Genomic DNA, 12,621 nt, shown 5'->3' with positions numbered 1-12,621 from the left:
TACAGTTAGTAATGAAAAACAGTGTGGTAGGTTTATACAAAATAAGAAAAAAAAAAAATTAGCTAGAGTTTTCGGGTCGCATTCATATACAAGTTCCCCCTTTAATCGTTTTCTGTGATATAAGAGCCAGGCTTTGATAACACAGAAAACAAAGGGGCATCGTGATGTCACATATAAGCCCCGCCTTCCTGCACGCAGACTGACTTGGTATATGAGGAGTCTCGTGGACAAGGGGCGAATGCGCCACCCCCATCAAAAATGAGTTATGCATGTTTTCCAATAGATGGAAGCACTGAAAATCTCGTGGTGAAGAGCGTTTTCCGATTCCGACCCATGTGGGTTCAGAATTCTAGGTTCAATCTCCCTTGTTTTGCACAGGTGGAGGGGAGGAGGAGGAGGGTGGGGAGGGTCTGTGATTTCAGAGCTGTAGGGGCGAATGTCGGCACGCGCCCAGCCAATGGGCGAGCGGCTCCCTCTGTCAGAGTTAAAGGGCCGCCTCTCAGCCAATCAGACGCGCGCTAGCACCCCCGCTAGTCATCCTGCCAAGCACCTGAGTGAAGCCTGGCTTTGTTTACACTCCGATGACGTCCTCAACTACTAACCATTAGGTCCCCCCCCTCTTCATCTTGGTGTGTGGTTGGAGTTGTAAATAGTTGGTGAGTATTATAACTTCATTGTGTCAGTCATTAACAATATAATGGTTATCATACACACAATAAAACAACCTGTTGCCGATAAGATGAAAATATTTAATTAATAATTATAGGAAAAATATTAATTATGGGAATTTGTGGCTGAAAATTTCACAGTATCTTAGTTTCATTTACATCTAATACAGGAATGAATTTCAAGTTGATTGAACGATAATTATTATATGCTGAAAAAACACCATCGCGTGTTTTACTGTGTGTGCGTGTGTGTGTGTGTGTGTTTTCATTTTTTTCTGCAAAATAAATTTCCCTCTTCCAGAGGATTCTAATGATATATAATAACATGCTATTCTATAATATTCTATGTCTGCCACCTATTCCTGAACTTTAAACGCTCATAACAAAAAAAAAAGAAATGGCGCATTCGCCCCTTGTCCACGAGACGCCTCATATTTATACTTTGCTTTCACCGTCTCGTCACTGTAGGATGGAATAAAAGTTACGATTTATGCCTGGCTACTGCACGTGCCATATCAGTAAATAAGCAACATATGATGAGTCCCAATCATTCCAAAGAACAGTGGTTCTTAACCGGGGGGAGGCACTCCCCGAGGGGAACGTGAGGGGCACCATGACCTAGATTCCTAGAAGAAAAATGGAGACTCAGCTGAACATTGAACAAAGAAGGGGGGGGGGGTTGCAAGGTATCATGTGGTGGTCCTGGCTAGGTGGGTGGGGTGACCAGGTGGGAGTGGGTAGGATGGGTGAACAGACGGGGTAGATGGAGCGGATGGGAGTTGTGGGTGGGAGTGGGGATGGGTGAAGTGGGTGGGTTGAATGGGTGGGGTGGGGTGGACAGATGGAATGAGGTTGATAAGAGGGGGAGATGTGGGTGGGTGGGGTAAGTGAAGTGGGTGGGGTGGGTAGCTGCTATGCGACAGGTGGCGGAGTGGATTGGGAGGGTGGGTGAACAGGGTGGGGTGGTCAGGTGGGTTGAGCAAACAGGTGTGGTAGGTGGACTTTTAGGGTGGGTGGGTGGATGTATGTGGAGTCCTGGAAGACAATTCAGGATAGTCTTCCTAAACTGGGTGAGTGGGTAGGTAGGCTATATTAAGTAGGCAGGTTGGTGAATAGGGGAAAGTGTCACCATTAGGGAATGAGTCAATAGTGTAAAAAGGTCCATAGTTGGAACAGTTCCATGTAAGATAATGGGTCCATGAGGGATACGTCCTTGAGAGAAATGGGGCCAATTCGAAGCATAAGTTCAATGCGGAAAAAAGGCCCTCTTTAGAAAATAGGTCCATTTGGGCATTTGGTGTGTCAACACAGGGAGAAAATTAGTCCACATATAAAACTAGGTCAAAGAGGAAACATAGGTCCATTGAGGAAATAGGTCCAAGGGAAAACAAATTCCTAGAGACACTAGGTCCTTGGATGGGAAATAGATCCATGAGGGTATAATGGATCAATATAGAAAGTTAGGTCCAAAAGAGTAAATAGGTCGACTGGGATAATAGATTAATGGAGATAACAGTCTTAGGAGAAAAATGAGTTCATAGGGAAACAACAAACCTGGGGGGTAACAAAGGTCCATGGGAGATATAGTCAGTAGGAGAAAGTAGGTTCGTGCCGAAAATCAGTCTAATGGAAAATATAGCCAAGGAGAAATATAAGCTTGAATGTGGAAAACTGCTTCCATGGAAATAATGTGTTAATGGGAGAAATGAGTCCAAGGAGAGAAGTGGATCCATGTAGGAAAATGGGTTCATGGGATGAAAAGTCATGGAGGACAATAGTTGGGTGAAGAGATGAGATTTAGAGGGTGTGGCCGAAGAAGGGATTACCTATAGTTAATATTAAAATATGATTTTCATTCCTCTTACTAAATTCTATATGAAAATGTATGAGTTATAGTGGTGGAGTAAAAGGATGGGGGGGGGGGGACGTCTTCGTCAACTCCAAAACGGGACAAGACGACCCTACAAGAGAAAAGAGCAACAGTCATAGGATATGACCCGTAACAGTAGAATTTCCATATCCAATTCCAGTGGTACTGTTGGATAATCAAGGACGAAAGGAAGTAAAGTTTGTCCAGAGCATAGTTAACGGGCAAATGTGCAGATATGCTACAAATGCTGACAAAAACATGAAAATGTATAGATTACTGGTACCTAAATTATGACAGAGACGTTTTGACCCCCAAAAGCAAACGTTTCAAGATCAATGGCAGTCAAGGTATAATTTTCAGGTGATGAAAAACAGCCATAGAATAATTTTTCGATGCTCTTGGAAAACTGTTTTTTGTGTCAAAATTATCTTTCTAATAAGGCCGAGTCACACGTTGTCATCCGAAATCTAGCGACTCATCACAAGTACAGGGGGTCATAATATCACCCAAGTGGCCTCTAGATCCACTTAATTCATAAACCGGTACAAGTCATTGATTATTAAGTGTGACCAGCCTAATGATTCGCCACGATAAGACAGTTTTTGTTTATACTGTTACTCGTAACCAGAATAGGTCCGTGAACTTGACTACGGATTAAACTATTGTTGTTTTGCGTTGTTACCGAAACCATGTGTTGGGTGAGATATGAACATAGGATCATGCAGGCAATGAAAGGGACTCATGTTTACATTTGATCATACGCTGACCAAGTATATTATACGCGGTAATATTGAAAATCAATCGGAATCGTTATAAAGCTGACAATCTTAGAACGGCAACTGCTGAATTTTTTTTTTTTTTTTTTTTTTTTTAAGGGTGCAAGGATCAGTAGAAGTGAAGGAATACTGATGATATGTATAATCCCTCCGGCTCGAAAATCTCTCATAGAAGGCATAAAATAGTGTAAATACAGCAAGCATAAAACAAATGAAACATAATCAGACTAAAGGGGTTATGTTCAAGAAAATTTGTGAATACGGCGCCAGACACTTACACGGGTCAGTGGCAGCGGAGAGTGTGTTCAACAGGGAGCCAGACAGACAGTTTAAGGCAGTTTGCAGAAGGGATGTTCAAGTGCTGCCCCTGCTTCGACATGGTAACCTTTTTTTTTTTTTTTTTTTTTTTTTTTAAGTTGCTGATCACTTTTTTTTTTTTTTTTTTTTTTTTTTTCAGTTGCTGATCACCAAATTCTCACACACACCACAAAGCCAGCCAGGAGACAGGACGTGCGTGCTGGGCTATCCCCAGGTCCTGTCCTCCCCCCTTTCTATTTTTAAACCAGCCCATACCCCACTGACCGGGATAATGTATGGCCCGGCCTGCACTATATGTGCAGGAAATCTTTAAACAAACAAACTAACTAAATTCTTCCACTGTCCTCTCTTCGAACACATTCCACAATATTTTCGTTAATTCTTTTACTGGTTTGTGATGATCCCCTTTGCATGAATGTTATAAGAACATGATGGGCTGCTTATCCTGTGACTTCCTGCCTCACCATCCAGTTTTTCTGTCCTCCTCCTCCCGCCCAGACTGAAGATATTACTTCGTTTCTTCTCTTACATGAGGGAAGTCAAAGGCCAGAATATGCTTAACACAGAGCCTCAGAGTTTCCTAAAACTCTCACCCCGAGGACGTAAGTTTATTTGCACCTTTCTACCAGCTTTTGATCAACTTAAGAGAATTTTCTTAGCGATGAAGGAGATAATGGAGGCTGTATTTGACCATTCTAGTTCGAAAAGTCTAAACTAACATGAATATAATCTGGTAACAAGTGACATGTGGAGGTGTATGGTATGTAGGAGGACCTTGGGAACAGGCTTTGAAGTCTATGCCCAGAGTCGGACATATTAAAAAAAAGAATGCACTACGGAAGACGTCACTGAATGGAAGTGATTAATACAGGTGGAGGAGGGGATGTTTCTGTGCTGTTTTCGTCAGACACATTAGGACATCAAGTGCGTTTAACAGGGCGCCAGCCAGTCGTTAAAGCAATTAGATGAGGGGGAGGGGTGAATGCTTGGGTGCTTTCACTCTACTGGTATCTGTGCACTTACCACCTTTTTTTTTTTTTTTCTGTCCCCCTCTTTCCATCGAACAAACCACATATTCTTGGTGACTTCCACGTATGCACACGTGCACTTCCTCACCACCTAATTCCACCTAATCCCTCCTCCTTCCCGCTTCGAACAATGTGAATAAAATTTGTAGTACTTGTCAGACACTTACAGTAGGGAAGTCGAAGCCGAAAGTGTACTTAACAGGCAGCCAGTCTGAGTCCTTGAGGCAGTTTGGTGGGGATCCTTCCTGGTAGTACTTGTCCTCCCATGGCTCACCAATGTACTCCAGCATGAGCCTAATGGACTGGGCCAGCTGTGTGTCCAGGGAAAATGGTATTAGAAAATTTATCCTCACTAGTGACAGGTGATGAAGCTAAAAGGACAAATAAAAAAAAAAAAAAAAAAAAAAGGAATGCATTGGATCAGAAACTTTAGCTTCACTAGTGATTGTTTATGTTACGTAAAAGTCAAAGAGAGCAGATAAGTATAAGACTGTATTTAATATATATTTGTTAACTTATCGATCCATTACCACAGGGCTAATATATGGCCATGCCTTCACTACAGGTGAAGGATATCTTAAATCGAAAGAACGATCCATTACCATTCACTGGTAAATCTATTCAAGGAACAGAACAAGTTTTATATAAAAAGTTGATGAAACGAATACGTGACAATAAAAAAATTTTAGTAATAAAATAACAACGAAATCATCACATGATAAACTCCATTACAGTCTCTTTCGGGACTTTGGCGAACGCTTTGCCATTGCACTTGACATCTCAAAGGCTTTCGATCGAGTCTGGCATAAATCTTTAATTTCCAAACTGCCTTCCTATGGTTTCTATCCTTCTATCTGTGCCTTCATCAATAGCTTCCTTTCTGGTCGTTCTATAGCTGCTGTTATAGACGGCCATCGTTCTTCTAGAACTATCAGTAGTAGTGTTCCTCAGGACTCTGTCCTATCACCAACTCTCTTCCTTTTATTCATCAATAACCTACTAAGCTGTACATATAACCCTATCCACTCGTACGCTGATGATTCCACCCTTCACCTTTCCATTTGGTTTCCGCTACGTCCATCTCAGCAGTTACTTCAACAAACAAGGGATGAGGCTATGGCACACCTAATGTCTGACTTGGCTCGTATCTCTGACTGGGGTAAAAATAATCTTGCTGTTTTTAATGCATCAAAAACTTAGCTTTTACACCTATCAACCCGACAAAATCTTCCACAGGAGTACCCTCTAAAGTTTAATAATATCCAGCTTAATCCTGTATCATCCTTGAACATGCTTGGGATTTCATTCACTCGGGACTTGTCTTGGAAAACTCATATTGCATCTCTTGTAAAATCTGCGTCCAAGAGATTGGGTGTGCTAAGCCGACTCCGTACCTTCTTTACCCCTGCACAGTTGTTGACTTTATACACGGGTTTTATTCGCCCCTGTTTGGGGTACAACTTTCATGTGTAGGGAGGCTCCCCATATATATATATATATATATATATATATATATATATATATATATATATATATATATATATATATATATATATATATTATCACCACAATTATTGTCATCGTCACGGTCATCGCCATGGCCATCACTGCATTAGCATTTTCAGCCTATCTTCGTAGTCCGGAGACTCTGGAAAGGCGAACGGTTTGTTTTATCTTGGTAAAAATTTGAACAAGGACCGGTCGACAGAAGGCATAAATACGCTTGAGATTAGTTCTGAGTAATGTTCTAATTAAAAAGAAACTGACGTAACATTTTTGTGTTGCTAGTCCTGTGTTATTCACTACACTGTACAGAATGGCAGGGAAAAAAGCTAAGGATCCACATATGTTGAGTAACAATCCGTTAGGTAGGAACCGGTTAGTGCAAGTGTTGTGTGTGTGTGTGTGTGTGTGTGTGTGTGTGTGTGTGTGTGTGTGTGTGTGTGTGTGTGTGTGTGTTCTTCGGATGCTATTACTAGGATTTCGTTCTTTCATCTTGGAAAACAAGGTTCAGAGTGACTAGCTTGCCTGCAAACCCCAGTGCTGGGTCAGAGAAAGAGAGATGTCACATGATATTGACCTTAGGTGAAGAAGTGTTGCAATGTATCTAAGACTGCCTACTGATATACTATAGGACTGCTTTGCAAGTGACTATGAGGTGAGTCAGGACAGGAATGAGTCCTAACCGTACTGCCTGAAGTACACCAAGCTCCCGCGCTAAGCCCGGACATGAAGGTGAAGAAATAATATTCAAAAGTGCTCTGAGATAAGGTGTGACTGAACTAAGTCTTGAAGTAATCTGCTAATAGGAAAGTTGTACTTGTCACAATGTTCTGGTTGACTCCATTACAATACATTTATACCTGTCGACTACACCTGTTTTGGTTATAAGATGTGAAGAGGGAAAGTTTTGCAACCCTCACTCCTACTTGCCAATTGTTCCCTTTTACCCATTTCGTACACAAGGTATGGCTTGTGCTACTGGTTCCGATTTCGAGTGAAAAAGTAGGATTTTTCACGCGTAAACTGCCTTTAAGTGCGGTACACATACTGTACATCTGCCACGTCCAGACTCTCATTATTGCTGCTAGACTCATTGTCATCTGAGGCAGAAGTGTCTGACCAGCTGCTGCTATCCGCCTGCTGAAGTCACTGAAGCGACCCTCACATGCCGTAGAGCCCCTTTTAACTTGAGCGGACATTTGGTGGGATAAAGAAAACGGGGATGACTGAGGTTTCTGAACTTCTGACTCCGAGAAGAGGTAAGTGAAGTGTTGATTTAGTCGTTTGCCGTTTGTTGGCTTCGTTCCTTGGGTCCTGCTAATGGCTTCTGTCATTACCATCACATTAGTCATCATCACCATCATCATCACTATTACAACAAGAATCATCATCATTAACGACACCATCACAGGAACCACCACCACCATCACCACCACCACCACAATCATCATCATCATGATCCAAACCATTCTTATTACAATCATCATTTATTCATTCATCATCTAATCCAGCGTTGCCCCATGAGGAGCGTAGAAGCCAGGGACTAGGCAAGATGGTCCTGACATTTAAGATGAGAGTGACCAGCCTCACTCATCCGTGAGTGGCATCATGTGAACAAGAGACCCCAGCCACCCCCTGGATGTAAACCTGCACCGGCTCAATCCGACTGGAAAGCCGTAATTACACACTAAACCACCAGGCGCCATAATTTGGTTATATGGTTACCACCCAGCTTGGCAAATGGTTCCTGGTGTCCAGGAAACCATTTGGCTTGTCACTCAGTGTAGAGTAACCCATAGACAGAAGGAAAGGGAAAGAATGAAGGAAAGAAAGACAGAAGAGGAAGGAATGAAGGAAGAGAGGAAAAGGCAAGCAAGCGAGAGCAGCGCTACATCGAGTGAGGGGATGATGAGCGCCCCCACCTACATCATCCTAATCATAATCATCATGACAGCCATCATCATTAATATTATGATAATCATTACCCTCATCATCATCGTCATTCTCAGAGGTACAGTATGCATCATCATCATCGTCATAATACCCGTAAACATCAGAGTAATCCTAAACATAATTACTGTAAAGATTTCACTCATGGTTATCAAAATAATGTTATTTAAGACATTCCTACAATTATGAGTATAAAAAAGTTTCTTGGAAATGTCGCGCCGAGTTTCTGTAATGGCAGAAGTGAAGATGGCTCTTAACCACTCCAGTCCGAGGACGCGTTCTTATCTCTGTCACAAAGCACTTGGCTGTCACTGTTGTTGCTTAAGTCCAGTTTACAGGGCAAAGCAGACCTGCGACCACAGATAAACAACTGCTCTTTTGGGTCCGTCCTACAGTATATACATTATTCAGGAAACGGACGCCCCCTTGTGGCAGACAGTGCCTCGCCGGGGTCAAACTACTGTCTTTCCCAACAGTGGAGTGCAGAAAAATGTGTGAACGTTTGGTTCCTGGAAGGACTTCGCAGCTGCTACGCTCCATCCAGGGTATATAGTGCCACGACATGTAAACTCTTTGTCAGCGCCACGAGATGCTAGGTAAGTGGAAACAACGCAAGTTATCATATTGTTATTGTTGATGAATAGATTGAAATAAACTTCCAGACCTTTAAACCTACTTCAACGTTTTTCACAGGGTAAACTCTCGTGGCACCTTTCCACGTCCATTTCTTATACCCCCACCCCCTCGTCACTTTCCGTTTGGACGATGTATAAAAATTTGTCTTCACTGCACTGGAATCACAATATTTATTTTCTCAGGGTGTAAGTTTCTGCCTCAACCCCATCTCCCACCAGCCTTACAGTCCATCCTCTTCATTCCTGTACTCACCTGGCCCATCTCTTTACCTCCTTCCCTTTGACGGTTTCATGGCGCGACAAAGGCCACATATTCAACAGTCGTGATTGTTTGTGGTATTGTTAACACCAGACTACTTAACTTAGCATATGGGAGAAGTCTCACAGTGAAGAAGTTAATGAAGGCTTTATCCATTGCCTGTAGTTCGAATGATCTTTCTTAAGGTGATTAAAATCGTCTGGAGGTTGCAAGAACACAAGAATAGTAAGTCACCGGTTTGAAAGGCTTAGAGGGTAAAGAGTGGAATGATATCAGGGATGTTTTTATTTCGTTTTGTTATCTGCAGGCGATGTTATTTAATTGAAGAAGAACTTTTTAAACTGGAGGGGTTTTGTATATAACTTTCAGAAATCCTCCCATGGTCACGTCTTCTTTAGCCTTTCTATTCTAGCTCCTGCCAGGCGTTTGTATTTAGTTATCAGTGAATTACAGAAGCCTCGGTGTTAACAGCGGTATCATTAACCCTCCTCTGTGCGACGCTTTCATACTGTGTCCCAGCTAACACAAGACGATTCATTCATGTAAAAATGAGTCGAAGATTGGAGGGCTTTAACTCCTTTGCTGGTAAGGTATGTTCTAAACCCGAGTAAGACAACCTGGTAGCAGTAAGCATGAAATATACAAAACATCATCGTGGTGGAGAGGTTAGATGTCGAAATAGATGAGACGTTACTAAGGCATACTGAGACATATACAGTACACCGTGGTTCGTAAATAGCGCTTCATTGGAAACCCACGTGGCAGTATCTTAAGTGTTGCGGGGACGGCTCTGGCTGCTGGTGTGGGCATGGGTGTGGCAATGGAAGTAGGATATGAGTGAATGATGCAGGACAGATATTTATTACAGGACATATACTGTCCCTGCAATTTATGAAAAATCGCACTGGGGAGTGAGAAGCGTTATTTTTGGGCCACCCTGTAGTTGTAAATCTCTTCAGTGCGAAGATGTCTTTTGTAATAATATTCTTCCTAGTACCAGACAAAGTTATTCAACACAGGAGAGGACATTGGAAGTGGAGAGGTTAATGAAAACTGTATCTATCTTTCATACTACTTATCTATTATCAGATACCTTAATTTCTACTATGAACAAGTCGCCTCCAGGTCGTCCTATCCCCCATCTCTCACCACCCCTCATTTACATAATCTCTCCACCCCATCGCTCTGTTTCATCCTAGTCCCCATCTCCCATTCCCGAATTCTCACTCAGCTGTATGCTCTTAGTAAGTCTCTTATTCTCCTCCCGCTTCACTTGGTCAGAAATTTTTCGGTGCTTCTGACTCACACTACGCCACAACATTTCCAAACTTCCTCACTTGTCTGCCGGTCTCACCACGTAAATCCACGTGCTTCTCTCTCACATACCTAATCCATCCTATTCAGTGACGCTGTATCGCTTTTATTAAGATGGCTTCCTTTAAAACCTTGAGGAGTTCGCACAGAGGGCAACACCTGTGCTCACCGACTGCTCTAGGGACCGACTCTGACTTTGCCCTGTGACCTTGACCGTTGACAGATTTCTCTCAGTCAAAATACTTCAGTATTGCCTAACCCTCAACCCTTCCTTCAATTTTTGTTCAGGTTGTATCAAAACTGTCTGAGCTGACTTTGCCCAGCGATTATGACATATAACTTTTCCGTGTGACCCGCAACTTTTTACTGATTGTTCCCAAACTAGGATCACTTCATCCTTGTTTTAGTCTGAATTTTTCCACGCAGTTTTGTTGGTTTACAGTTATAAGAAGTATTTAAATTGACTACCATGCGACTTTGCTTTTGGCATAATTTTCTTTAAAGCAACAATTTCTTGGATGCTCAACTTGTCATTCACCAAGTTTGATCCACAATTATATAAAAAAAAATATGATTTAGTTACTTTGTTCACACACTGTTATACTGGTCAAAATTTTAACCTTGCTCTGACTTGATCTTTTACTGACTGTTCCCAGTACTGAATCCTTTCAGTCTTCTCTGACCCTCAGTACTTCCACCAAGTTTGGTTCAAATCAGAATAAAATTGAGTTGAGCTTGCCAGATAACCTTGGCATTTGACTTTTCCCTCTGATCCTTACCTTTGACTCATTGTTCTCAGTCGAATCCCTTTATTCTTGACTTATCCTCAACGTTTCCACAAAGTTTGGTCTAGATCAGATAGAAATTGTCCCTGTTGACCTTGCCCTGTGACCTTTACCTTTGACCAATAGTTAGAATAAAAAGTTCACTCTGTTAGTTGTTAACCCTTCCACCCAGTTTGGCCAATATCTAACTAAAACTCTGTCAGAAATTTTGTTAATAAACACACACACGGGTCGAAGTCTGACCCTCTCCCTTGACCTTGGCTTTTGCTTGACCCCATCCACTGGATCACTTCACTGTTTCTGTACTTTTGACCCTTCTACAAAGTTTAGTCTAAATTGGATAAAAACAGCTTAAGCTGATTTTGCTGGGTCATCATTTGGCCAAGTGCAGTGACCTTGACCATTTGTCTATTGTTCTCAGAATCAGAAAGCGTCCTCTTGGCTTTTCCCTCAATTTTTAATCAAGTTTGGTTGAAATCAGAGAGAAACTCTTGAATGTGTTTTGTTGACACACACACACACACACACACACACACACACACACACACACACTATGTGGAGAGAGAGAGAGAGAGAGAGAGAGAGAGAGAGAGAGAGAGAGAGAGAGAGAGACTGTTGTATATTCTTAATAGTCAACTGGTCAATAGGTGACGCAGTTCTTCCATTCGGACAGGTAGGTTACTGTAATATATTTTCCAGATTTATTTGGACAGATGATTAACCTTTTTAAACCGACTCAGTATTTCTTCCCTTTTTTTTTTTTTTTTGTTCGACGTCGACGACACGATTCTGTTTCAAGATAGGAAGAACCTCTACTACTAAAGGGTTTAATGATATCCCTGTGGTTGCTCTGTGATGTGGAAAGGTGATTAAATGTGGTGTGGTGCGGTGTGGCTAAACGAAAGTCAGAAACCTTAACGTGAATGAAACACCTCGCGTCTAACTACTGTATATTTACTATAGGCGGAAGGAGATGTCCCTGCGCCTAAAAATTATCTCTATATGCCCAAAGCAAAATAGAAAATACGTCATGGACTGAAAGCGCTTACCAGTCACAGCACGTAACGTCAGGGTCTGGTTCTAAAGTAAAATACTCGTATATTTTTTACAGGCAGACTGTGAAATCAGTCATTTCATGAAACGACTAGTCATTTCCTGAAATGAGGTTAAACTGGGTTGGGTTCACATTGGCTAGAAAAATTTAAAAAGGTTGGGCTGGAAAACTGTACTGTAAGTTAAGTTAGGATAGGAAAGGCTGGACTAACTTATATTATGGCTTAGCTGACTTATTCAAATTATAACCATAAAATTAACCTCCCTTACATAACTTAATCTAAATTAATCTAACCAAACCTAAACTTCATCTTGACTACCCTAGTCTAACCTAACTTCAGCCGAAATTAACCAATCTAAATTTACCAAACCCCATTTTACTTCATTTCACGAACTGACCAACCATTTCACGAAAAGACTGGTTTCACAATCTGTATGTATTGCACTATTTGTTACTGTTCT

General features: G+C 41.8%; 1 protein-coding gene across 3 annotated transcripts in view; it reads right to left on the bottom strand.

Moving 5' to 3' along the window:
• Nucleotides 1–12,621, bottom strand: part of LOC145415929 (glutathione S-transferase Mu 4-like) — a 32,815-nt gene that overhangs the window by 15,461 nt on the left and 4,733 nt on the right. For all 3 annotated transcript variants that reach the window (XM_080285035.1, XM_080285036.1, XM_080285037.1), the window contains exon 3: nt 4,828–4,971. In XM_080285035.1, coding sequence (XP_080141161.1) covers nt 4,828–4,971 — 144 coding nt within the window. The remainder of the gene's footprint in view (nt 1–4,827; nt 4,972–12,621) is intronic.

The sequence above is a fragment of the Coenobita brevimanus genome, chromosome 104 (assembly GCF_032717465.1).
Source record: "Coenobita brevimanus isolate Jiangsu-jjx chromosome 104, ASM3271746v2, whole genome shotgun sequence".
Lineage (NCBI taxonomy): Eukaryota > Metazoa > Arthropoda > Malacostraca > Decapoda > Coenobitidae > Coenobita > Coenobita brevimanus.
This window is presented reverse-complemented; position numbering and strand designations above follow the sequence as displayed.